The sequence below is a fragment of the Ambystoma mexicanum genome, chromosome 3q (assembly GCF_040938575.1).
Source record: "Ambystoma mexicanum isolate Mex_15411 chromosome 3q, UKY_AmexF1_1, whole genome shotgun sequence".
Lineage (NCBI taxonomy): Eukaryota > Metazoa > Chordata > Amphibia > Caudata > Ambystomatidae > Ambystoma > Ambystoma mexicanum.
This window is the reverse complement of record NC_090926.1, coordinates 888,050,548-888,078,479: the sequence shown is the minus strand read 5'-3', so window position 1 is coordinate 888,078,479 and position 27,932 is coordinate 888,050,548. Positions and strand designations below refer to the sequence as shown.

The 27,932-nt window shown below is 47.9% G+C and overlaps 1 protein-coding gene across 6 annotated transcripts in view; it reads left to right on the top strand.

The window, feature by feature from the left end:
- BPTF (bromodomain PHD finger transcription factor) overlaps nucleotides 1–27,932 on the top strand; it is a 2,119,711-nt gene that overhangs the window by 852,491 nt on the left and 1,239,288 nt on the right. For all 6 annotated transcript variants that reach the window (XM_069655028.1, XM_069655026.1, XM_069655024.1 and 3 more), the window contains exon 16: nucleotides 10,562–10,712. In XM_069655028.1, the coding sequence (XP_069511129.1) occupies nucleotides 10,562–10,712 (151 nt within the window). The remainder of the gene's footprint in view (nucleotides 1–10,561; nucleotides 10,713–27,932) is intronic.

Genomic DNA, 27,932 nt, shown 5'->3' with positions numbered 1-27,932 from the left:
GCAATTGCACGAAGACATCGTCTTAGACATCTTCACGCAATGGGGATTCCCGGAAATAGACCTGTTCGCAACTATGGAGAACTCACAATGCCAAAGTTACGCCTCCAGGTACCCCCAGAACCAGTCCAAGAGGAACGGTCTGTCGATTCAATGGTCAGGGAAATTTGTTTACGCCTTTCCCCCGACTCCCCTTCTCAACAAAGTGGTGCACAAGATGCACCAGGAAGAGGTTACCATGATACTAGTGGCCCCAATCTGGGCCCGGCAGCCATGGTTCGCTCACTTGATGGAGATGTCCCTATCTCCCCCAGTGAAACTTCCCTGCCCGTACAACATGCTGTCACAGGACAAGGGCAGGACTCTGCATCCATGCCCTCAGACCATGAACTTAGCAGCCTGGCTCCTGAGATCATAGAATTTGGACATTTACAGCTCCCGCAGAGATGTATGGACATCCTCAGGGAAGCCAGAAAACCTAATACTCGCCACTGCTATTCTAGCAAGTGGAAAAGATTTGTCATCTGGTGTAAAGGTAAGAGCATCAACCCGGTTGACTGCTCTCCCACTAACATTGTTCTGTACTTGACCCATTTACTGGATTCAGGTCTAGTCTTCAATTCCATTAAAGTCCACCTAGCGGCACTTTCAGCATACACCACTTCCCAACTTAAAGTGTTGTGGTGGAAGATACCAGTTATCAAGGCCTTCATGGAGGGGGTAAAGAGAATACACCCTCCGATAGCTAACCCAGCTCCCGGATGGGACTTAAATGTGGTACTTTCTAGACTCATGGGCCCTCCTTTCGAACCCATGCACAAGGCAACTCTTAAAGACCTCACTCTTAAGACTGCTTTCCTAATAGCTATCACCTCCATTAGGAGAGCAAGTGAACTACAGGCTCTTTCTGTACTAGACCCCTTCGTAACAGTTCACAAGGATAAGGTGGTTCTACGCACACACCCAAGGTTTGCACCAAAATTCATCTCGAAATTTCATGTAAACCAGTCAATAGAACTACCAACGTTCTTTCAAAACCCTTCCAGCTTGGGGGAAAAAAGTCTGCATACACTAGATGTACGCAGAGCCGTCATGTTCTACATGGAAAGAACCAGACCACTGAGAAAGACTAATCAGTTCTTTGTCTCGGTGGCAGCAGGAAGAGAAGGAGATGCTGTTTCAAAGTCCACTATATCTAGATGGATTGTTCAATGCATCACTCTCTGTTACACTCTTGCTAAGAGAGAACTACCCTTCAAGCCAAGAGCACATTCCACTCGAGGCACTGGGGCTTCCATAGCGTTCATTGCAAATGTTCCCCTTGAGTCCATCTGCAAAGCGGCTACCTGGAGTTCTGTGCACACCTTTACAAAACACTACTGTCTAGATGCACACTCTAGATCTGACTCCCAGGTGGGACAGGCAGTATTAAGACATCTTTTCTCTACTGTTCCTTCTCTTAACCCACCACCAACTCCGGGTACTGCTCGCTAGTCTATGCACAGCATGTGATTCTAAGCAGATTAACAAACATCAGAAGACAATGCATTACTTACCGTAAAAGCATTTCTGATGGTTGTATCTGCTTAGATTCACATGCGCCCACCCTTCCTCCCCGCTCGGATGGAAGGAACATAGACATCCCTTTCTATATTTCTCTCTTTTCTGTACTCACTCACGTCTAGAAGGCTCCCTCAGGGCAGAAAAATACAAACAGAGGGACCTCGACGCGTGAGGGATTGTGGGTACGACGCACGTCACTATAGGGATAGTGTTACAGACACGCCTTGTCGACGTCCCCTTTTCGACTACGAAAAACAAAATGCAATACTCCGCAGTGACCACTGGATGTCGGACCTATGCACAGCATGTGAATCTAAGTAGATACAACCATCAGAAATGCTTTTACGGTAAGTAATGCATTGTCATATGATACTATATATACATCTATATTTTAATATACATTTATTGAGTAAATGTTTCATTGAATTGCATTACTAACTAGGCTCAGTGCACTTAAAGCTCACATCTTCCTCTTATGATATGCCTGACTGCTCTGCCACTCTACCAAGGTTCCATGAGTTGTACAGACTGATACTAGAGTTGGGGATCTAAAAACCATTGGAATAGTTTTATAACGTCTTACCTCACAGTGGACTTTAGGAAAACTCTCCTAACAGAAGGCCACCCGGAATCTGATCAAAACCTTACCCGGTGCAGTGAATGCCTACCCTCCCCTCTTTCACAGCTTGGCTACCTTACCCAATCCTCTAGATGTGAAGAGAGAGTGGTGCAGGGTGAGCTACAGGGCTGTCGCGTTATATTGAGACCACCCTTAACCTGGGGAGTTTCTGTTAGCTCACCTGGTATCCACGGGGACGCCACCCAGCCCTGGTTGGATGATTTGCACTCTCAAACCCTCTCCCGGTCCCTTGGTAAGGTCTCTGGTTAAAGATGAGTCTGCAATATAGGAGAGCTGGATTCAATACCAGATTGTCTTTGTTTTCCCACCTCCCTTGGCCTCAACTCCTTCCTCCCCCTTGGGCCCTCTCCTCACCTTAATATTGTAAAAGGTGGATTCTCCGTCCTGCTCCTCGTGGCAGGGGCGCGTAGATGTGGGGGGCGAGCAGCGACCAAGTTACTTCACTGGTGTAAGCCCCCCTGTGGGAATCCATGCCTGCTGCGACTGTCGGTTTGCTTCTTTACAGTCTTATATGCAGTTCTTATGTTCCTCTAAGTTCGAATAATAATGTCTTGCTTCTTTCCTTTTAGGTATGGAAAGGTATTTTGGTGTTGTCATGCAGTTTAAAGATGAGCATGGGCCGGTAGGTAAAAGCGCGGTGTGCACGATGCTCTCCGGTGAGTGATGCGCAGCGCTGTTTCGCCTTTTATATTGCTAACCTGTCTTTTCTCTCCTTGCTGGTCACGATGTTCCTCGGCGTGCGCCGTAATGTTGCAGCAATGATGCTGACCAGGAGATGACTACCCAGGTAAGAATTGTGTGGCTTTTTTCGATCGGGAGGAAACGTGAGTAAACGCTTACTAATGATGTCTTTCTTTCTCCTCTGCCCAGGTTATGGTATTCCATGATGCATGTGTTGCTGGATGATGGAGTTTGTACCTTCAGGTGAGTGGAACTGAAGTCGGCGATCGATTGAAGACCGGATACTGTTCCAGGTAAGTTTCGTAATGTTCTTTCTCTCTCTGCAGGTCCTTGGTTTCAAGTAAGCTGGCATCAAAGAACTGGAGACAGTGAGCGTTAAGCTGCCCACAGCAGAATAACGCGAAGCATGTTCTGCTGTTTGGGTGCGGTTTAAATAGTCTCAGGTAACGTAGTCCAGGTAAAGTAGTCCCAGGCCTGCCACACCCAAAAGACTAGACCGCATAGGTCAGTTCCTTGTAACTGAGCTATGTGTGCGCCGCCATGTTGGCTAAACTCCCAAGTTAAATAGTCCCAAGTAAATAGTCCCATTCTAATGTTAGTCTTCATGATGGTTATGAGCCTGGCGCCCAAGGCGCCAGGACTGACTTCAAGAGAGTCTTGGATGAGGTTTTAAGGCCTTTGACCTGGCCCTAACTTGAAGGCTGACATGCCAGTGAGGGCCAGGGGTAAGGGTCATGACGGCTTCTTCCCACTTCAAATCAAGGAGCCCTGCAATACTTGCTTAAGTTTTTTAGTGCAGGCATTACTGAAGACTCGTAAAGAGTCACACAAATCTTTTCTATTTGAAGGCCAGGTCTAGGGAGTGGTGGTAGTTTCTGAAGTTTGTTTTCAGTTACCAAACCCCCTCCACCCCCCACTCATTTAAAGGTCTGTGTTGGGGGTTGGACTGAAAAGTTGTGGTGATTTAGGACTTTTTGATTTTTAGACCCCCCCCCCCCGCCCCACTTAAAGGCCTGCGTTAGGGGGAAGTTGGACCCATAGGATTACCCAATTAAATTAGAGTCTATAGTTTGTGTATACTGGGAATGAGCTTTAATTTCGAATTTTAACAAATCACCCTGTGGTGGTGATATTTTAGTTGCATGGATTAAGGATCTACACAGGTTTGCGCAATTCCCCCTGCGCCCCACCCCTGTCAAATATGAAGGGAAAGGATTTAAGGCAAGCAGACTCCCCCACCTTAGGTTACAGTTGGCCCAATTCTACTCACTTTGAAAGCCTCTGTTTACAGTTCAGAAAGCCAGCTGCATTTCATGACCTTCTTGAAGAACAGGGCAGGTGTCTGGTCACACAACTCTAAAGGATGGTCCCCAGCTCTTCACCATAGGACCCAGTCAGCTTTTAGGCCTCCCCAGCAATAGACCGATCCACCCAGATACAATCTCAGCAATTTCTTATGGTGTTAACTTGTGGCTGTCGGTAATTTTCAGCAGCTCCCTTCCTCCTTTCCTCATAGTGCATCCACTTTATATACCAGTGATGACACCATCAAGATTTCAATACTGGGCGATGCCCTGCACAAATTCTCGTGACCAGCATTGGACAGTTACGCTTCGCTCTACCCCCAAGTCCAGCCTCTCTCTAAGGATTGGTTTAGGAGTCTGGAGCAAACCTATGGCAATTGCAATCCCCTTTTGTTTTCATGTCAACTTTTGGCAAAATCTAGTTGTGTCAAAAACTTTGATTTATTAGTAACTGCCATAATATATATATTTTGGAGGCTTGTGGATCTGCTTAGAGCACATGATATGCATAGGCCGACATCTAGTGGTAGTCGCAGAGTATAACATTATTTGTTTTTGAAACTCAAAAAGGGACGTACCATCATAGTCTGACACAAGTTGCGGAGTTCCTTCTGGCTAATGCCTTTTAATTATCTAAAGTTTAATTTCTCTCTTCTTTCGATCGCCGTCATCGCTGCAAGATCTTCTTCAGCGGCTTTTGAAGACAGAATCATTGTCTTGACGGACTTGGACTGCGGGTTACACAAGCTTCACTGGGGCTTGGCCCTTCACATTAGGAGAGTGGGGGGGGGGTCAGAACTTCTCTTTTAGACGATGCCTACCTTTCCCCCTCCTCACCTTTCCATCGCCGTTCTGCCATCACCCCGTTTTATGAAAAATACACCTTTTAAATATTGTCCTTCCTGCAACAGGAAGTATCGATGGAAGGACACACACAAGGTGTGTAATCACCATTTTCCTAGAGAGTACACAGGAAAACACTGCAAATCCTGCCTTTTGTGTCAGCCTAAAACTTTAAAGGACCATAACACAAAACGCTGGGCCCACCACGCCATGCAGGCCGAAGCTGCCATTGACATGGAGGGATCTTCCAGCCATGGAAGCTTCAGTTTCCTAAGTGACGCAGAGGGCGATCAGGACTCAAGAGATTCCCGCATGCGAGCCCCTGACTCAGTTAAGCAGCCGGCGGTCGTGTTACAGAGACTACACCCGGCAGCTCAGGCACTGACACTCCACGCCACACCAAACACACAACCCACGGCTGACAGTTGACCACGTCATCGACCTTTGAAGCCCACACAGTGTCAAAGGGAAGGTCCTCCAAATCACACCTGTCCTCTAGGCTATCGTGCTCGCTACATGACAGCCCCCGGACGTCTGAGTCAGTTTCTGACACTGCATCTAAAACACAGCACCTTTCGAACGCCGAAGGACGTGTGTCCAAAAGCGCTTTGACGGCCCCTTCCACTCCCTCCAGGATGAGAGAACTCATCAGGAAACATGTTCCTGACACACTCTTGAAGTCTAAGGCACTGAAATCTTCCAAATCTTCTTCGCCCCTACCGTCCCTAGCCTCTACTACCGATAGTAAGAGCCATTCTCTTTCCAAGGACACTCTTTCAGAGGCCATGCAACATAGTCTGCACCAATAAGAGGGTACAACTAGTACTCATTTACAGGACACCCTTGCCCCTCAGTGTTTCCTAGTTCCATTCAATGGACTCTAGAGAGTTTTGACAGGGTAATGCGTAGAATGTCCTGTTTTGTGGACTTGTTTGACTGCAACCCTGATGCACTTATTAGCCTTAAGGGTCCCTCAAGGAACAAATGGTTCGCTGTTCTGAATTTGCCATTTTCCAGGCTTTCAAGAACAGGTTGAGTGGAAACCAAACATATTTTTATAAGGTTACCATTAGTTTTGTGAGAGGTAGGCAATTTTGCCCTTTTTTCCAATAGGACATGCGTGGACGGAATTGAAGAGGAAGGTAGGAAAGCTGAATGGGAAGACAAAGACATGCATTTCTGAAAAGTAGACAAAATTCCAAGTTTAGTAAGGCGTCATTTGCGCAGTACTCCCAGGAGAAAGAAAGCCAAGCGGTTCATCACAGCCGGTGAGTCGAGGGGAGTGACAATAAGAAACCGAACTGTGTTGAATGCAAAGTAGCCAAAGGCTAAATTGAACTTTGAAAAGCAAGCGATACTAGTAACGAAGGTAGGGGAAAACCAGTGACAGAGGAGTCTGGCACCACATGGGTGCTCACGCAGTTAACTCTGGGCGATTATCAAATGGTAAAGACTACCATAACCAGAAGGTCTTGGGATGATTCGAAGAATGGTCAAAGTGGTCATACAGGGGTCTTGTAAAATTGTCTGCATTGTCAAAAGTCTTCGGCCGACAGATGACTGTTAGGCAAGATTGTATGCAGTACCCTTTGGGTGCACTAAAACAGCCCTGAGCTCCTGAAAATAGGAACCCAACCTTTGATATAAGTCTGTACTACACAGGTTGGTAGCGTGTTGAGCAGCCAGGCTGATCTCAAGAGGGGTCAATGTGAGCTGTAGGGGAGTTACACAGAGATTCACAGTGACAAATATTCAAATAAACTCTTACACACAAGATTTCTTGAGTAAACAATTAATTCATTTATCAGTCAGTTAGAATAAGCCTTCTTCAGAAGGGAGCAATATAAAGCAACACACACATAGTCCAAAACTACACACTTAGTTTTCCAAATCAGCAAATACCCATTTGTGATGACACACAGGCACTACCTACACCCGCAGGTGACTTCAATAGCTAGGATGCTGTTGGCATTAATATATCACTGTTGTATTTAGAATATTCTTCGAGTATTGTTATAAAGAGAAGAGGGTTCAGAATAAAACAAGAATTCATACAGTTATTTTTAAGTAGGTAAGTACTTTCAAATCCCCCTATACCCCATGTAAAGTCAGTTATCCCTTTCCTGGAAGGAAGGTAAAACACATAAGCAGAAGAGAGAGAAGAGTCCTTCAGGGAGCCAATGTTAAGATAGCAAAAGTCAAGGTGAACTGAAGCACTTCTTGTAGGTAAGTAGAAAGTATTTTCCAATGTTTAAAAGGTCTTGGTAGAATAGAGAAAATCAAAGTACAGCCACAAGCTGATTAGGCTTGTGAAGTAAAGAAGCTACAAGCAGCTCTACACATGCAACCAAGCAAGTCTTCAATGAAGACAAGTGGTTACAAAACAAGAGGTAAGTTCTCTTAGACTTTACAGTACCTTTAGGTTGAAGGAAAAGTGCAGCAGATGACTTCTGTTCCTGTGCAGCTCTGCAGATCTCACTGTTCCTGGGCCTCAGTCGTGGGCACAAGAGGGAGGACTTCTGGGTACTCCTCCACTGCATTGGGACGGTCACTGCTCGCAACCGGCAATCTTCAAACGAGTGGCAATTCGGTGTTTCAGTTCCTCGCGACTACCACAAATGGCAACACTGCGGTTCCTGGCTGTCGAGGTGGGCTTTACTTGCATCTGGGGTCCCACACTTTGTTGAGGGGGCTCAGACTCGGTCTGTCCTGCTTTCTGGGAGTCCGGAGGATCTTCCTGGTGCTCAAGGGCCAGCTTAAAAGCAACGCACACAAACTGGTGTTCCTCTCTCTGACTATCTGGTTCCAGCAGCGACTGCAGTGGGAACTCGACCAGCTTTGAGAGGATGTCCAGGTGGCTTACTTTGGAGTTGATTGATCCCACCAACTCAAAGGGAGAAGTCGTCCTTGCAGGAGCTTCTCTGTCAATACGAATTTGGAGTTTCAGCACAGCAGCAGGGATTCACCGGGCAAACCAACGTTCCAGGAGTTGCAGCAGGCGTCCTCTTCAAGTTGTTCTTCGGATTCCTTTGTCCAGTGGTCGATGCTGCCTTCCAAGCCAAAAACCCTCGCCTTTTATGCAGTTTTCTCCCATTAATTCTAGCCTAGCTGTCAGTCACCCAGCAGGGTGGCTGTTCTTGCCGGACAGCCAGCCGGCCAATCACCTAAGAGTGCATTCCTGTCTCCTAGGAGACTAAGCACTAGGAGTTTCGGGCTCCTCCCTCGCTTCCTGTCCCCGCCAGACACCCTGGAGCCAGAGGCGGACTTCACTCATGAATCCTGCCAAAGACAAAATGAACAAAGGGGCCAAACCTGTTTTAACGCACAGAGTAAATCTCAAGAAGGACCTTTCCACAAAGAAATGGTGAAAAAAGAAGACCGGGGCAATTTTGACAAAAATTGCACCCATGGGTGCTTTACTGCAGCTGCGAGCGCAGCCCGCAATAAAAGCACACCACTGTATTTAAAAGTAAACCACTGCCTCTAGCCATTCCTTGAGGAAAGGGTAACATAAAAATGTTACATGAGAAGCTAAACAGAGGGGATACTAAGTAATCCTTGCAGCACCCTATTGTAAGATGGTGTGTGCTGGGTCTAGAAAGCTTACAATGTAAGTAAAGTCAATTTCATTTCACTGCTCTTGGAAATAGTAGTTTGTCCAAGATAAGGTATTTAACTTGGGAAATCTAAAAGCACTTCCCTGTGTCACTGCACTGTAGTTGCTGTGTGACACAATGTAAAAGATGATACCTATGGAGTTTGTCAGACTCCACAACCTAAAAGAAACCCAGTTCGAATCACATTAAAACCACATGGGGGAAAAAAGGCTCTCACTCTCTCCAGGTAAAAAATTAAAGTCTGAGAGTCAATCAAAACAGCTGGGGGGTCTCTAAGATGGAGAGGAATTGGCATATTTCTGAGCATTCTCCCTAACAAACTTTTAGTTTTTTTTATAACGCAGAGGGAGCCCACCCGTATCCACCCTCAACCCCCTACCCTATATTATACCCTTACCCCCCCTCCTGTTTACCTTACATATACCGAAATACCTACTAATTTCGGTCAGATATATTCGGTCATTTCTCATTCTTTTTTTCGTGTTCGATTGTTTGTACGGATTTGAGTTGGCATTGTGTGGGCCCTGGTGCAGGGGGACATATGTGAGGACATGACATACAACAGGGTTTTCCGTTGGTTGGAAAACACAAGACATAATCACCATACACATTATTGTGGATTTAATGAAACTGCACGTTCATTTTCTTTGTATTTGTGGTGAAAGGTATTTATGGTATGATTAGACTTTAAAGTACTAATATAGATCGCTAATAAAGTTAATTTTGTTTCTTATGCTCTTTTTGTGCTGTTTTCCACATTTATAATTTTATTTGCAAACATTTATTTTCATGGTTTTGATTATTTGTTGCCATTGCTGTATTTATGTAGGTGGATAATGGAATGTAACCTTTTTGCTGTAGTTGGCATTCATAACCACCATTATGGTTGAACTAAAGAAGATCCTGTGAACGAAACACGTGTTTGCACAATTAAGACATTTTCACATGAGCAATAACAAGTCGCATAATCATTGTATTAAGTCATTGGAATCTCTATAAATAGGATGGATATGAAGCATTTTTCTTATTTGGCGTTAATTGAATAAAGAGTCATACAGAGGTCTGGGAGCCCCTGTACCGAGAATGAACATAGCCAAATAATCTGTTCTATGGGTAGGTTCCCACTCCGGAGGGTCTACAACCACGTTTTAGATGACTGAAGCTTTCACAGAGGAGAAATATCCATTTGCACATCAATCTGGTCCCACCCACCTTGGCAATCCAGCATTGAAATGCTAGGCGATTCTACTCTAAACAAGAGTACCAACAGCAGCCCCAGACACGTGTTTCTGCCCTGTTGGGCCTCTTCAATGAGGTCAAGCTGTGCCCCTCTAAGCACAGTGAGGAAGAGATCCAGATCTGGATTACCCTGGCTAACTTGGGGTGAAGCCCCATGTCTCTAAATATTCATACAGGGGTCTGGGAGCTGGTGGTAGTAGACCCTCCTGAGTGGGAACCTACTCATCAAACCGGTTATTTGGCCTTATTCATTCTCAGTAGAGGAGCTCCCAGACCTTTTGTATTACTTTAGTAAAGATTGACTATAGCAGTTAGCGCACACTCATCTTTTTCAGGCTTAGTGCATCATTCTTGGATATTGAGAGGGCATTGGGAATTATGCCCCAGACTTGATCTAAAGATACAGCAGAACCATCAGTTGAATCCTTAGGCCCAGCATGGGAGGCAATGTAACAGATTTTTCTTTTCCATTTTCAAATTGTATCTTAGTTCCTTCAGCTTCCCTCCTTAGAGGGAAGCCTTGACTTCTCTGCCAGCCAGCTTGCAGTAAGTCAGAAATATCTTAAGGGAAAACAATGGATTTATTTTTAATTCTCCCCAACAGTGTTTAACTTTGCATGTTCCTCATGTGTTTACATGTATTTTTATGCCAGTCTTTTTTTCTTTGCATTGTACAGAAACCCCTACTCCGCAGAGAAAAGGTTTACGTTCAAGCGCCCTGAGGCCCAAAAGGCCTGAAACTCCTAAGCAAACAGGACCCATTATAGTTGAAACATGGGTTGCTGAAGAAGAGCTTGAATTATGGGAAATCAAATGTTTTTCAGAAAGGTGAGGTGCTGCAAAATTCATTGAAACATTGTTTTGTTTGTATATCTATCTTGTATGCATTGCCAATTACAGGAGAATAGGAGTATACTTGCATACGTGATGTCTCTAAAGCAGGACTATCTCCATGTTCAATTGCATTTTTTATGACTGAGTATATTGTGTATGGCGAAGCTTGTGATAATGTCTAGCAAATTAAATGACAATGCGTCCCTAAGAAATGTTTGAAACAAAGTTCTGATCATAAGTTTAGCTTGTTTATCTTGAAACACATGTTCATCACACCTACCTGGTACATAGGACCACAATAAAATGAGCATGGGAAACAAAAAATGTAGTAGGCAAATCAATAAACACAGAAGCAATTAATAATCATAGTAACAACGTAACTACATAATCCATTCAAAGTTAAACAGGCTCTCAAGTACTGGACAGCTCATAGTTGAGTATCGCAGGAGCACTAGTTGATGGAGGCTTACCAAAGTCAGGTTAAAAAAAAGTTTATTCTAGTGGCAAATGAGGTTGCACATACAATGTCTATTTTGGAAAAATGTTTATGCAAAAATAATGTGCATGTATGTCTGCACATGTCAGATTCACAATTGGGCCTTTGTTCTCGCAAGTATATGTTTATATCCTGCTGATAGTACCCACACCTCTGAGTTGAGGATTGTTTTGTGAAGGCTAATCCTGTGTCAATGACAGACTGACAGTCCTGCTGTATCTGGGCATGAGTTTCAGTTTAGAATTCCCCAAATCGTAACAATGCCTGAGTCCTAGGACTGTGCCTCAGACATCAGTCGATAGTTCGGAGCCAACTTACCCGGTGGCTCCTTATTCAGTGAACTGCCACTGTGTGGACTTTGAGCAGGCACAGAGGACGCTCGTTGCCGCTTCCAACTGGTGGAGAGAACAGAAGGAAACTCTGGCCTGAATGATCAAGAAGCCAGCCCTTGTTGCCTCTGCCTCGGTATGAGATGCTGGTGGTGTTGCAGTGAAGTCTCAGTTTGCTGATTAATGGACTCCGAGGAAAGTTTACCAGTGGTAAGCAGGCCAACTTTATTTGGCAGCCTTCAGCTTCCAGGAGCAATTATTTCTTTTATATCACCCATCGGACCAACCTTCACATCACAAAGAAAAATCCAAAAAATGGCCATATGCAAAACCAATACTAAGGACACTGCCCAATGAATCACCATGATACATCTGAAAGGAGCCCTCATTAATGCCAGGTCTCTACCCACTCATTCTCTAGATATTGCTGAGCTCATTAAGATGAACGACCTAGACATCCTAGCAATCACTGAAACGTGGTTGCACTCAGCATCGGGCCCAGCCCTCTTTTTAGCGATCCCAGAAGGGTATACCATTTATAGGAAAGACAGAACTACTTCCAAAGGGGATGGAGTGGCATTGCTTGCAAAAAACAATTTTAACATAAGAATAACCGCAGACCCTCCTACTCTTATCTGCTGAAGTAGTTACACTGAAAATCTCGCTCATGTCCACCTGTAACCTTACCCTCCACATTGTCTGCAGAGGTCCAAGACCGCCATCCTCCTTTGAAGACGATATTACCGCTCTACTAGCATCCAACACAAAGCCTCTCTTGAAAATGTTCATCTTGGGTGACTTTAACCTAGGCTTGAACAACCCTACAGACACACAAGCAGACCGCCTTGCCAATGCGATGGAAGCTCAAGGCTTCACGCGTGGAAGCTCCCTCCCAACACACGAAAAAGTCACACCTTGGATTGGCTAGCCGGCATCAACTGCGTCACTGATATACTAGCCAACCCCCATGCCCATGGTCCAACCACAACGTCCTCCTATTTGTTATTGCAATAGCTACCAAACTTGCAAAACCTAGCTTACCTAGCTCAACAATACCATCTAGATGTCTGAGGAACATCAACAGAGAATATGCTGCCCCATGTACTACCAATAACTAGCACTCCTCACCTTAATTCTGATCCTACTTCTATGGTTACCCTATATAACCAGACCATTCTAGCTGCTATCAACAAAGTAGCCCCACTAAGCACTCGTGAATCTAAACCCAAAGCACATGCTAATACTTGGTTCTCGGCGAACCTGAATAACTTGCGTGCATCCAAAAGATCAGCCGAAGGCAATTGGAATAAAACGCCCTCAAATGCAAACAAGGCTCGCTTCCATGCCCTATCCATCGACTACAAGGAAGCAACCATCAAAACTAAAGGGAACTCCTACAATCAGATAATTGAGAATGCTCAATCTAGCTCTTGGGAACATTTCACTATATTTCGTGAGCTGGAATCGCCGGCCCCTATCCCTGATCTCTGCATTAAGGACCAGCAGTGGTGCTCCAATGTCCAAAACGCTGTTGCGAATAAAATCACCCTTCTCCAGCATGGGGTCTGGCATGGATTCACATGCTCATGAATATTCCCTGTCGTCAGGCTGGGAATCCTCGGTAAAGAAAAAATCAGTATCAGTTTCTGATCTGTCTTTCTTAGTAACCAATCACTGATCTCTGGGTCATACTGCCCCCAGCCAATGACTGCCCTCTCCCCATGCCCCGCCTCCGGCAGCCATCCTCAAATTTTTACCGCACGCTCAAGTTTTGGAAGTCCTCGTGTTTAGCTCTCAAGTTTTTTACTGCATTTTCACACTTTTTCAGGAGATTTTCTCATTTTTTAGGTTTAATCGAGCATCAAGCTCCACCGTTTCTACTTCCGATAACGGGGACGCGTTTCGGAATTCTTCTACGCCCCTCAAGGGTGAAGTTTTCGTCGAGTTTACACTTCTTGGAGGATTCCGGAAGATCTGCGGCCTACCTCAACAGACATGGCCCAGGACAAAGGAAGCTCGACGCCCGGATCCAAGCTGTTCAGGAACTGCCCTGGATGCGGATTATATAACGTTTTCAAGGAGGACGAGCATTTGCGATGTCTCTACTGCCTCCGTGGGGACAAGACGCACGTGGAGAAGGACTGTGCGTTCTGCAAGAACCTTTCGGAACGGACCAAACAAGATCGTCGTTCCCGCCTCACCTCCTGGCTGGAGAAGGGCACAGCAAGTGAGAAGGCGAAGAAGGTGGTTGAGCGGGCTTCTAAGTCCTTTGAGGGCACCCCGGCGACGGGGGCCCAACAGAAGGCCAAGCACCGCGAGTCCGCGGGCGCCGATAGGTCGGGCTCTTCGGTTGCCAAGCAGGGCGCTACTTCCCTGGCACGTTCGACCATGAGCCAGCGCTCTGGTTCGGGGAAGAAGTCCGAGAACCCGGGTAGGCCGCTGGAGCGGACCCGGTCGATCTCAAAGGGGGAGCGAGGCGTTGACCCTCGCCTCAAGGCGAAGGCCCAGGACGCAGCTAAAGTGGTGAGGGCCTTGATCCACCCGGCTAAGGCCTCTACCGGAGTGGTCTCTGCGACCCTGGCGGAGCCGGCTGAGACTACGCCAATGGAAACGGCCTCTGGGCCCAGAGTATCCCTGCCGCCGCGGAGGGATTCCTCTTTCCAGCCCACTGCTAAGACCCCTGTGAAGCCCTTGGCTGAAAAAGAGGGGGGGGTGGCCGCTACGACTCGGAATCAGCCTCTGAGGAGGAACTGGTGGAGACCGAGAGGGGCCTCAACGAAAGGTCCATAGGCCTCAACGAGAGGTTCGAGAAGGTTCGATCCCAGGGGACAGTCCCTGCTGACGTGATCGAAGATAGCGACGAGGACGACGAGCAGGGCCCAGTGGAACGGCCTTCCCGTCCGTCGCAGCCATTGCCAGAGCCCCAGGATAGCTCGGCGGCCATTTTGTTGGCAATCCAATCCTTATGTACCGAGATAAGGACGAGATTACCACGGTCCCCGACGGATGATCCAGAACCAGGCCTGTCAGGAAACCCTCCGAACAAGCGGAGAAGAGTCCACCCCTCTCCGCCCTTTGTGCCCGCGAGGCCGGTGGACCCCTCATCCCCCTCGCCGGGAGAGGATACAGCGACGGATACGGCGACGGACGACTGCGGCGATGACACAGCAGACATCCCGTTGACACCACTCCCCCACCCCCCCGCGCGCATCCCCAGCCGACGAGGTTTGGCTCTTTCCACGCCATGATAACCAGGGCATCCGAGCTCTTCCAGCTCTGCCATGAAGAACAGAAAAAGGAGGGGTTTCTGTACCAACAACGAGAGGCTAAGAGGAAGACGGTCCTCGCGGTGCCTTTACTCGACGACATCTGGGACGAGGGGCTTGCCGTCCTCAAGAACCCTGCCACGACACCCGCCAAGAGGAACAGGTATGAGAAGAAGTACTGAGTCCCTGATGCCGCCCCCTTGTGCCTTAGGGCCCAGCCAACGCCGGACTCGGTCGTCTCGGCAGCGGCTAAGAAGAAGGCGGCGGGCGCGGCGTCTTCAACTTCCACTTCCCCGCCAGACAGCGAGGGCAAGAAGTTGGACTCTATGGGACGACGGGTCATCTCGTCGGCGGCGACAACGATTAAGGCAGCCAATGCCTTAGGGATCGTGGCCCGCTACGACAGGGAGCTCTGGTTCAAGATAGCTCCCCTGCTAGATTTCCTGCCTGAGGAAAAAAGGGCAGAGGCCCTAGAAATTCTGCAGGAGGGCGAGTTGGCGTCGGATCACGCCATTACGGTGGCAACGGACCTTGCCGATACCGGATTTCGCCAACTGGGCAACGGAGTTTGCCTCCGACGACGAGGATGGCTCAAGGCAACAGACATTCGCCAGGACGTCCAGACCAGAGTGTTGGACATGCCATTTGACGGCAACAACCTCTTTGGTAAGGCGGTGGATGAGTCTCTACAGGCAATCAAGACCGACTCGGAGAAGGCCCGGGCCTTTGGAGTGCTTCAGCAGCGACGGCCCTTTCGGAGCGCTGGAGGCAGACAGGGTGCCTCCAAAGGATCCAGCGGTGGCTCCTCCTACCGCGAGGCGGCCCACTCCTCTTCCCAGGAGGCCTACAGAGGTCGCGGCAAGCAAGGGGGTTCCCGCCGTCATCGCCAAGGAGGCCAAGGTGGCAAGGCCGCGTCCAAGCAAGACTGACCCGGCCGGGTGGTCGGGCCCCACCGAAGCACCCCAGTGGGAGGCCGGCTGACGAAGTTCGTCAGGGTGTGGGAGTCCATCTCCACCGAACGTTGGGTGTTGGACACCCTGGCCAACGGGCACTCACTAGAATTCCTAAAGAAGTGCCCTCGCATTCCTCCCATGGCCAGGAAGGAGAATCGCGTCCCTCAACTGCTGTTGGAGGTAAAGGAGCGATGCTCAAGAAAGGTGCCATCGTGCTCGTCCCCAGGAGGCTCTGGGGCTCCGGAGTGTACTCAAGGTACTTCCTCGTCAGGAAGAAGACAGGCGGTTGGCGCCCCTTCCTAGACCTGCGTCGCTTAAACAAATATATCAAGGCACAGAAATTCAGGATGGTCACCCTCCAGCACGTACTGGGACAGCTGGAGGAAGGCGACTTCCTATCGTCGCTGGACCTGGAGGATGCCTACTTCCACATCCCCATTATAGAAAGGCAAGGGAAGTTCCTCAGGTTCGTGGTTCAAGGACGCCACTACCAACTCAGAGCCCTACCGTTCGGATTAAAGTCGGCACCCAGGGTTTTCACCAAGTGCCTGGCACCAGTGGCGGCGCGGCTGCGCCTGCAGGTGATCCACGTCTACCCCTACCTGGACGACTGGCTAATCCGGGCAAGGTCAAGGGAACTCGCCGTCGATCATACGGCGAGGACTGTCCGGTTGCTCACGGAGCTGGGGTTCTCCATCAACTACCCCAAATCCCACCTGGTTCTGTCACAAGTAGCACTGTTTTTGGGGGCGAAGCTCAATACAGTGGAGCAATTGGCCTCCCCTTCAGAGGAGAGAACCTAAACCATCCTGGGCAAGGTACGGCGATTGTTAGCCACGGACGTGGCCAGGGTGAGGTCCATCAAGTCCCTTCTCGGGATGATGTCCTCATGCATCTACCTTGTACCCCTTTGCAGACTTCGGATGCATCCGCTACAGGAGTTCCTCGATGCCCGCTGGGTTCAGGCGGGTGGCTGCTTCGAGGACAGGATCCCCCTCGATGAGGAGTTCTGTCGGGCGATCCTATGGTGGGGCACCCGGGCTCACCTCACGACGGGCACAGACTTTCAAACCCCATGCGTTTCAGGAGACGGTGACTACGGACGCCTCTCTGGAGGGTTAGGGGGCCCACACCGGAGATCTCCACGCAAGAGGCCTTTGGCACCCGGAGGAGAGGTCTCTTCACATCAACATCTTGGAGCTCTGTGCATTGTCCTGGGCGCTCAAGTCGTTCCTCCCGTCCCTCAAGGACAAGGTGGTGAGGATCTTCATGGACAACACCACCACGATGTTCTACATATGGAAGCAGGGAGGCACCAGATCCCCAGCCCTATCCAAGGAGGCCCAGGATCTGTGGCACTGGGCCGTCGCCCAGGGGATGTTTCTGGTTCCCTTCCACCTGGCAGGAATAAAAAACACCATCGCCGACTCACTCAGCAGGGAGCTGCGCTTGTGCCACGAGTGGGAACTGCGCCAGGATCAATTGGATCGACTCTTCCAACGATGGGGCAAACCCCAGATCGACCTGTTCGCGACGGCGACGAACTCCAAGTGCCAGAGATTCGCCAGCAGGTTCCCACAGCCGAGGAGCATGGGCGATGCTTTCTCGTTCCCTTGGGACGGCCTGTTTCTATATGCGTTCCCTCCGCTGCCGTTGCTGCTCCGCCTCACCAGCCAGCTCAATATGTCCAGGTGCAGGATGATCCTCGTCGCACCGGCGTGGCCGAGGCAGATCTGGTTCCCGGATCTTCTGGACTTGTCAACATCCCCGTCAGTCAGCCTGCCGGCGGACGCGGATCTTCTCTCAAAGAAGGAGGCACCATTCTACACCACGACCCGCAGTGGCTGAACTTGCAGGCCTGGCTCCTGCAGCGCTAGAGTTTGGGGGGTACGATATCCCGGCTGATTGCAGAGAGGTTCTTGCAAAGGCCAGGGCGTCCTCAACTCTCAAGTGTTACGGTCATAAATGGAAGAGGTTCTCTGTCTGGTGCCGTGCACAGAAGATTAACCCTCTGCGGATTACGGCCCCTCAAGTGCTGCCGTACTTACTGTCGCTGGCCAAAGCTGGACTGGCTCACGCCTCCATAAAAATACATCTGGCTGCCATCTCCCGATATACCAGGACTACGGGACGGGCGTCCTTGTGGTCTCATAGCCTGGTAAAGGAATTTATGAAGGGACTATTCCGTTCATTCCTGCCGGTGAAGGTTCCTGCCCCGGCGTGGGAACTTAATGCAGTGCTGACCAGGCTCATGGGAGCCCCATTCGACCCTATGCACTCGCCGCCCTTGAAGTTCCTGTCATGGAAGACCGCGTTCCTCGTGGCCATCACCTCTGCACGATGAGTGGGAGAGATTCAGGCCCTATCTTGCAAGCCTCCATACTTGACTTTTCATGACACAACGGTAGTGCTTAGGACGCACCCCTCCTTCATGCCCAAGGTGCCGTCGGACTTCCACCTCAACGAGCCCTTGGTGTTACCAGTTTTCTTCCCGTTGCCTTCGACGCCGGCCGAGAGGACTTTGCACTCGCTGAATGTCTCCAGAGCGCTTAAGTTCTACGTGGACCGCACAAAGAGTTTTCGGAAGACGTCACAGCTATTCGTGAACTTTGGGTCTGTGAATCAAGGGAAGGCTCTCTCGAAGACTTCCATTTCCAGATGGCTCTCCGGCTGCATCATGCATTGTCACCGGTTGGCAAACCGATCGCTGCCCGGCCGTCCGAGAGCCCATTCGACCAGAGCGATCGCTGCTACCATGGCGTTCCTGTCTGGTGTACCCCTGCTGGACATCTGCAGGGCTGCTACGTGGAGGTCGACGCACACCTTCACAAGATTCTATTGCGTCGATCGGGACTCCAGGGAGGAGTCCAGGGTCGGCCAAGCAGTGCTGCGTAACCTGTTCGCTTAGGGTGAGCCTGATGAGGAGGTAAGAGATGCTTAATGTTGAGTTGTTGTATTGCTTAATATTGAGCCTGTTGCCACCTCCCGTGGTTGTGCATGTGTATACTGCTATGTATTCTTTTATTCATGAGCATGTGAATCCATGCCAGACCCCATGCTGGAGAAGGAACAAGTTACTTACCTGTAACTGTTGTTCTCCAGCATGGGTCTGGCATGGATTCACATGCGAACCCTCCCACCTACCCCTCTGCGGCTCTTCACTTGGTCATACTGCCACTTGCCGTGCTACCAAATCTGAGGATGGCTGCCGGAGGCGGGGCTTGGGGAGAGAACAGTCATTGGCTGGGGGCAGTATGACCCAGAGATCAGTGATTGGTTACTACTAAGAAAGATAGATCAGAAACGAAACTGATATTGATTTTTTCTTTACCGAGGATTGCCAGCCTGACGACGGGGAATATTCATGAGCATGTGAATCCATACCAGACCCATGCTGGAGAACAACAGTTACAGGTAAGTAACTTGTTCCTTCTCCAAAACAAAATTGAAGCTAGGAAAATTAAACTTAACCATGGCACCTCTCTAGTAGACACACTTGTCACTTCACAGCAAAGTGGACACAATTTCGATTCAACACCTCTGACCACCTTGGAAACCATCAAAATTATCAAATGTCTAAAACCTTCAAGATGTCAAGGACATTTTGTCCTGCTACCTTCATCAAGGACTGTGCCAATGAGCTAGCGCCTTTTATTACCTCCTTGATCAACAGCTCATTTGCAGCGAGCAAATTGCCTGATGATCTAAACGAAGCTTGGGTACTCCCACTGATGAAAAAAAGTCCCTAGACCCAAACATCCCCACTAACTTTCAACCGATCACCAGTTCCTTTCTTCTTGAAAATATTAGACCGAGTAGCCTACCTACAGATACAAACATTCCTGGGATCTAATGCCCTCCTAGGCCTCAGACAGTCTGGCTTTCGTCCGAGCCATGGTACAGAAACAGCACTTCAAATGGATTGTGTCCTCCTAAGATGAGGAATACGTTGATGTATTCGCCCAGCTTTGGCTGCTTCTGAAATTTTTTGTCGGCAGAGTGCGCCATGCGTCGATGTCGTCGAGCTCCCTCAGAGGCCTCCATCGAGGGTGACATCATCATGTATACAAGTAGCTCAGCACGCGTGGCGCACATTGGCCTCAGTTCTGTTTTTCCGCAGTACGTGTTGCTTTTGTAGACTCGGCGCGCCTCGATAGTTCTGTGACGCAGTTATCATTGTGAAGATATTCAAGATGTCTTCATTGTCGACCCTGACTCCCCCGCGTTCGGGGTTCAAGAAATGTAAAACTTGCGGTTCCAAAATGTCGATTACGGATCTGCACCGAGAATGTGGTGCCTCTGCGAAAACCACGACACGGGGGCCTGTGCAAAGTTTCAGGCTATTTCGGTCAAGGCCTTGCGAGAGAGGAAGGGAAAGCTACAGGTAGGTCGAAAACCGGACCGAAAAGCTTTAAGCGTTGAGTCGATAACCCATGAGGAGAAATCTCCTCGACGCGAAAGCCAAAGACATAGGTCTAGGTCCCAAAGTGGTTCCCACCACTCTTCATCTTTGACAAAAAAATTTAAAAAGATACGCCACCGATCCCCTTCCACCTCGTCTTCTGACGAATCCCCCAGAAAGAGGAAATGCCCCACAAAACATTCTTCCTCCAAAGAATGGGAAGCATTTAGAATTAAGATGATTGAGGTTTTTGAAAACGCAAAGCCTTGGTCCACGCCTTCCTCGGAAGCTGGCCGAGAGCGTTGCCGTTCCGACACTAGAGCACCCTCGAGCCCGGGTGATCGAAGGAGAAAAGATTGGGATCCCTCCAGGACTCCGAGTGATAAAGATCGCTCGAGTCGACCGCTTGAGGTAATCAACACCGTCCGTAAGGACAAGCCTTTGAAGAGCATCCCGACGCCTTCGAAGCCAGCTCCGTCAACGACTGTTATTTCGTCGATAACTTTGTCGACGTCGACCCCGAAGCCTTCGGTGCCCATAGTTTCAAAGGCTCCAGTTCAGTCAGAAACTGCAAAATAGCAGCAAAAGAAAAAGCTGCAAATCCTACAAAGCCTTCAGCCTCCACTGTAACAGCCCCCTCCAGAAAAGAGGTATACTCCTCTGCCAAGGAAAGAATTTTTTAAAATCCTTGTCTTCAATTTTTGAAGAACAAGAAAGGTCTGAGGAGGAGGATGTTCATTTTGTCCTAGAGTATGGCACCCATAATGTCCCAGAATGTCTAATTTCTGAGGAAAGCAGAATGAGGGATTTATTGGAAACTTTGCATAATGCAAGTGGAGTTGACACATCTCCTGAGACAGAATTTGGCGATCCAGAGGAACATGCCAGTCCCTCTTATAGACAACTGATGACAAAGTAGTGGATTATTTAGGATGGGCTAGACCACCAACTCAGTTCATCCAGGATGACCTGACTGACATACTGGATCAGTGCCCCACCGAAGATCAAATTTTACCCTTCCATGTAGCCTTACAAAATAGGGTGACCAAAAATTGGGAGACCCAGACTCAATTCCTCCTGTGAATAACTCCCTCACATCAATATACCGCCCTTCCAGTAGCGACCCGCCTATCTGTCCAAACACCCCACTCCCGAGAGTCTGGTGTTCCAGGCAGCCACAGCTACATCAAATAAATTTGCGTACCCTACCATCCCTCCGGATAGGGACAACAAGCGTGTGGATGGTTGGGCACGCAAGGTATTTTCAGCTGGGAGTATGGCATTAAAATCGGCCAACTCCACAGTGCCTTGGCAAAATGTTCATACACTCTGTGGGAGTGCATTGCAATGGCGGCGGAGCACATACCAGAAGGGGAAGAAAGGGAAGGATTCCTAGCCATCATTAGAGATGGAAAGGAGGCCATGTAGGAATCCCTTCAGTCTGGATTGGACACTGCAGATCGTGTGAGCAGGTCCATGGCCACTAGCACAGTGATGCGCAGATTTGCGTGGTTGCGAAAAACTGTCTTTTGAACATGCCTTTCGACAGGTCTCAACTTTTCGCCAACAAGGCTGACGAGAGCCTTGAGAGGTTGCAGACCTCGAAAGCAGCTGCCAAGTCTTTACAAGCTGTTATTAGGCAACCTCAGCCTTTTCGTGCATCAGGACAATCTTGGAGGGGACGATCCTATCGTTATTACTATTCATATGGAAAGGCGAGAGGAATGGCCAGTCAGAGGCAAGAGAAAAATCACTTGTGGTGGACGAGGTAAACATGCCCCAAAACTACTTTGAGGACTTGCATCACAAGACACCTTTGGGAGGATAGCTGTCCCAGCATCTGCAAGAATGGCGAGCCATTACTTCAGATGTTTTGGGCTCTAGAAATAATAGCCCGAGGTTACTGCTTTCCTTTTCAAACGCAGCCTCAAAGCAATCCACCGGGGAGACACTCTGTGAAGTTTCCAGACCCGCTCCTACAGCAGGAAGTCTTAGCCCTGCTTGGGAAAGGTGCTATAGAACCAGTACCTGTAGAGGAGAGGAACAAGTGATGATAGTCCTCTTATTTTTCGATTCCCAGAAAGGACGGAGGATTAAGACCCATCTTGAAGCAAGCAAATGGACTTGAATGCATTTCTCAACTGTGTGATCTTGGGCACATTTCACCTTGCTCCATCTAAAGTGGGCCTGGCCTATGAACTTTGGCTCTACAGGAAGGACATGTTCAAGATGGTCACTCTTTCTCAGATCCTTCAGGCCCTTCACTTCAGGATTGGTTGGTGTCATTGGACCTTCAGGATGCTTATTTTCATGTGCCAATCCATCTCAAGCACAGAAAATATCTGAGGTTCGTGGTTGGTGACGCGCACTTTCAGTTTAGAGTCCTACCATTCGGATTGACATCCGCCTGAGGGTCTTCACCAAGTTGATGGTAGTGGTGGCAGCGCATCTCAGGAGAGGGGGGGATTCACATCTACCCCTACCTGGACGATTGGTTGATCAGGGCACGTGTTGCCAAGCAAGCCCTGATTCATCTGAAAGTCACCTGCCACTTCCTGCACAGACTGGGATTCTCCCTCAATTTCAAGAAGTCACAAATGACACCTTCCCAACCTCCAGTACATCGGGACTGTATTGGAACTTCCTTGGGAAAGAGCTCGCCTCCCAAGTCGAGGGCTCAAGACAATCTTCAGATGGTTTCCAAATTTCAAAATGCACAAAGTCTCCCGGCCTACGACTTCGTGAGGTTGCTTGGCCTCATGGCATCCTGCATTTTCCTGGTGCCAGAAGCACGCCTGAGGATGAGATCCCTTCAATGGGCTCTAAAGACTCCATTGTCCCAATTCTCAGGACGAATGACGGATCATCTTCAGTTTCCGAACAAGGTTCGGCAGGATCTTCTGTGGTGGACTTGCACAGTGAAAATCCTAAAAGGAGAACATTTTTGGCAACCATGGCCAGAGATTACAGTAGTGACGGACGCCCCACTCACTCATGGAGTGGGGAGCTCATGCCAACGATGTGACAATCAGCGGTTGTTGGTCTCCATCGGAGTCCAAACTACACATCAACCTTTTGGAGCTGAGAGCAATCAGACTAGCGCTGAAGGCTTTTCTGCCATCTGTCAGGGGGAAAAAAAACTCCCTGATAATGACGGACAACACAGTGGCCATGCATTACCTCAACAAAAGCGGAGGTGTAGGGTCACTACCTCTGTGCAGATAGGCAATGCGGCTCTGGTATTGGGCAATTCAGGAAGGAATCTCCTTATCAACGGTTAATCTAGCCGGGGAGGAGAATATGACGGAGGACGCTCTGAGCAGGCAGAGTACTGTGTCCCACGAGTGGGAACTGGCTCAGGAAGTCCTTCAAGAGATCTTCGCCCTTTGGGGAACCCCTCAAGTAGACCAGTTTACTGCCGGAATCAACCGAAAGTGCGAAAGGTATTGTTCAAGGGAATTTCCCCCGAGAGGAGCCCTAGGGCACGCGTTTGTGGTGGAATGGAACTTCCCACTACTATATGCGCTCCCTCCGATCCCCCTTATTCCTCAAGTCATCAGGAGGTTAAGACGGTTCGAAAACCGCATGATCCTTATTGCCCTGGATTGGGCCAGGAGAAGGTGGTACCTGGACCTTCTAGACATGTCCATCTGCCCTCCGTTACGTCTTCCTCAAAGAGAGGACCTTCTCTCACAAAAAGAGTGCCAGGTTCTCCATCTAGAGGTCGGCACTCTCAACCTTCACGTTTGGCATCTTCCAGATGATGTCATGGAGGTGTTGCTTTGGGCAATAAGGCCAGCAACAAAATCTTTGTAACGTTGCCGTTGGAAGACGTTTTGCAACTGGTGCAGAGCAAATAATGTTGATCCTTTTCTGTGTTCTATCAATGACATTTGTGATGTCATCTTTGATGTCCTGGGTGCTAGTCTTAGCAGTGCACGGTGGTGGCACGAGTTATGGTTTTCTAGCTTACTACAACTGGCGAATTTCTGGGGTTTTTCAATTTTACTTGAAACCATAACGTCCCTTTAACAAGGTTTTTTCAGTGAATTTCATAGGTTTGTACCAGTGCATGCTATTTTCCTATAACTTACTAATATCATACTTACCCAATATATCAATGTTTGTGTCCAATTTACAAAGTGTAACCTTAAAACTCTGCCATTTCCCACCTTCTGTAATCATTTTTAACACTTCTATACACTTTTTGCAACTATTTCAACTAGTTTTGCATCCGTAGACGTCTACGAACATTTGACTTCATTGCAGACCTACCGGAGAGTGCCACATGACCATATGCTGGCGCGCGGCATGACATATCCGAGAACCCGTACGCACTATACGATAAGATCTGTGCTTCGCAGACAGTTCAGAACTGCATTTTCTACTGATCTAGAAACTTTCAACTTCAAAATTTCCCTTGCACGGCTCCAACACCTATTCCTTCTCATCCATTAACAATCTAGTACACAGTACATACTTTTTGCAAAACTGCTATTTTTCTTAAAATAGAATCAGGTAATGCCATCCCTCCTCCCCAAGAGACACCACCACTGCTGTAATCAAGTAGCATGAGAAACACTGCCCCCTACCTTAGAAATAACACACGCACAACATTTTCCCCTCTCTACCTGTCCCTCCATAATAGTGTTTGTTGCCTCTTCCCTCATTTCCCTCCCCACCTTTAGTTCTAAGCTCTCCTGCCCAAAAAAAAAAATACATCCAAAAACAAAATAAAAGTTCCTTTAGTAACCACCTTTCACAGTTAAAAAATAGAACTAAAAAAAAAAGTATAGACTCCATCTACTTTATATTTCTCAGTAAAGTACAAAGACTCAATGAGATTTTCCAACATTTCCATTTGCATTTTGTGTTATGCTAATGGGAATATTGGGGTGTTCATCCTCCGTTCCAGGGACTGGAACGGTGGATACCGGCCCAGCAGCCCAAGTTATCAGCCCGAGCGCAGCGAGGGTGGATAACAAGGTCTCTGGACCATTATCCCCCCATTCCAGCCCCTGAAATGGGGGATGAAGGCCAATTGCAGCCTAGGGTCCCAAAGCGGGAACCCGGGGTACTAAAAAAAGAGGATTTTTCTTCCTGTGGCGTCCCGGTGTAGGAAGGAAAATCCTTTACCAAGATGGCCACCATGGTAAGGGAAGGCGGGGGTTCCATACAGGGCCCCTCTTCTCTTTCCATGGCAGCCTGCAGAAGGCAAAAAGAGAACCCTATGACAATGTTACCACAAGCACATTTTCCTTCCCTTTCAAATCTATCCTAGTTTCGAATAACTTTACCACAATGCCAGTCCCAGGCTGACATGGCCACTTAATCCTATGTTTTGTCCCTTGTGGTCATGGCCAGTAGCCAGATTGTCCGGATCATGACCTTATTCCATGACCCAGACAATCTGGCCACTGCCCATGCCACAGATTACCCCTCAGTCACTAAAGGTATACCGCTATTTTTTGTAGCTACATTATGACACTTGTCAAAAAATAAAACACTGGCACATTTCCAAAACCATGCTTGTAGGTCCTTGCCAATGCTCCTTGCGCAAGTTTGCTGGAAATCCACCCATGTTTTATTTTTTCAAAAGTGTCAAATGTATGCACATACAATTGTCATATAACCTAGCCCCCACTTGACAAAATCCATTCAGACTTTACGAAAACATTTATGTCTAGATCTATAATCTTTTTGCAAACCTTTGTGTTGATTTGTCAAATGGCACAAAATGTATAAGCCTTTACATTATTTTGTCACCCCGCCTCTAATTTTGCCCCCTATGACAGAATCCCACCAAACTTTGTAAACTCGTTCGGAATTTAGTCAGAAATACACACGCAAAAAACCCTTTTGTTGGAGAAGTTGGGTCTCGAAAGGGATTTTATGTATCGGAGATGTGGTGCGTCATGGCCGTATATTGTCATTCGAGGAGTTGCAGAGGACGTTTAATTTGCCAGGGAGGGAACTGAATAGGTTTGTGAAGTTGAAAGCTCTATTGAGTGAAAGATTGCCAGTTTTGTCAGGACCGTTGGAGGTGGTGTCGGCAGGTGGTCAGATGCCTATGTCATCGCCGCGAATGGTATGCACTTATACTAGCTTGATGCCGATATGTTCTAAGGGTGTTGATGCTGACAGGAGAGCATTGGAGAAGTGGAAACAGGAGTTGGGCTGTGATATTACTGAAAAAGAGTGGGAATCCATCTGGAATGTAGGTTATAGAAGTAGGTTGGATCTCAGGTTGAGATTGATTCATTTGATAGTGTTAGGACATCTGTATTGGACTCCATTGAGTATGCATAAGTTAGGATTAACTGATGATGATCTGTGTTGGGGGTGTGGGAAGGAAAAGGGAATGTTGATTCACGTGTTATGGTATTGTCCTAGGGTGTTAGAATTTTGGGTGGTAATGTTGGATAGGCTGGAGACTATCTTGTCCATACGTTTTCCCAGGATGCCTATGCAGGTGTTGCTGTTGTCAGGTAAGGGGCGTTGTGCGGTTGCTCGTCAATATAGACAATGGGTTGATAAAGCACTTGTGGTTGCATTGAAACAAGTACTGATGGTGTGGAAGACGAGGAAGAAGCCCAGAGTGGAGAATTGGATTAATGATTTGTTGGTATTGTCAAACTTTTAGAGGGTGATGTTTGTGAGACAAGGAAAGGAAAATAAGTATCAAGCTCTTTGGAAACCATTTACAGATTTATATGGTGACTGTATATCTGAGGATTAGTTGTTCCTATTGGATCCAACTACCTGATATTATATATGTGCATTAGTTGAGGATTCCCCCTGTTTTGTTTTTGTTCTGTTTTATGTAGTCTGTGTGTTGTCTTTATGTTTTTGTACTGTCCTGTGTTTCAATTTTTATTGTTATTTTGTGATTAGGTGTTTTATTTTGAGAAAGGTACAAAGTTTGTCTTGTATTATCTGAAATGTTTTAATATTTATACATGCTTCGGACTTCTTTTGCTTCCATATCTATGTAAAATTGAGTGTTGTGTTTTATACTCTGTTTGAACTTTTGATGATGTATATTTTGATTATTGAAAATCTTGAAAATGAATAAAAAAAGAAATACACACGCCAAAGTTATAAGCCATTCAAGAACTGCATTTCACCAAGGCTGTAATGCTGAGGTGTCCGCGAACATCCGAACTGTTCGCGGCAAAAAACGCCTGTTTTTTTGCTTCTTGCAGCCATATCCCAACCTCATCACCCCTCACCTCTCCAGAGATTATTTGATAAATGCAATGTTGTGTTTATTAATATATTTTTACTGCGATGTTCGCGGACACCGGCAGATGTCCGGGAATCCAAGATGGCGGGCGTTTCCAAAAATCTGACACTTCACGCACTTCACCATCCAATCAGCGAACACGTTGCATGTCCGCGGGCATTACGCAAGCCGATTAGCCAATCAGGACACTGTCCGCGGAGCGAGCAGCGAAGTGTCTGCGGAGCGGACAATAGATATCACAAATTTTTTGTGACCTACTTTTTGGTCATTTTTTAAAAAAAACTACTGGATGGATTTTCACCAAATTTACAAAAGCACACTTTTGGGACCAAGCCGCTGCTCCTGCCGCAAATTTGGTGAAAATCCGTCCAGCGGTTTGGCCTGTAGGCGTGAGCTAAGATTTTTCCCCATTCAGTCTATGGGAAAAAAATACATTTTGGGACCCCCCCGATAACTTTGCACCCCCTGGACCAAACCGCAATAAACTTTGCAAAAGAATTCAGAGTGGGCCATAAACTTTTT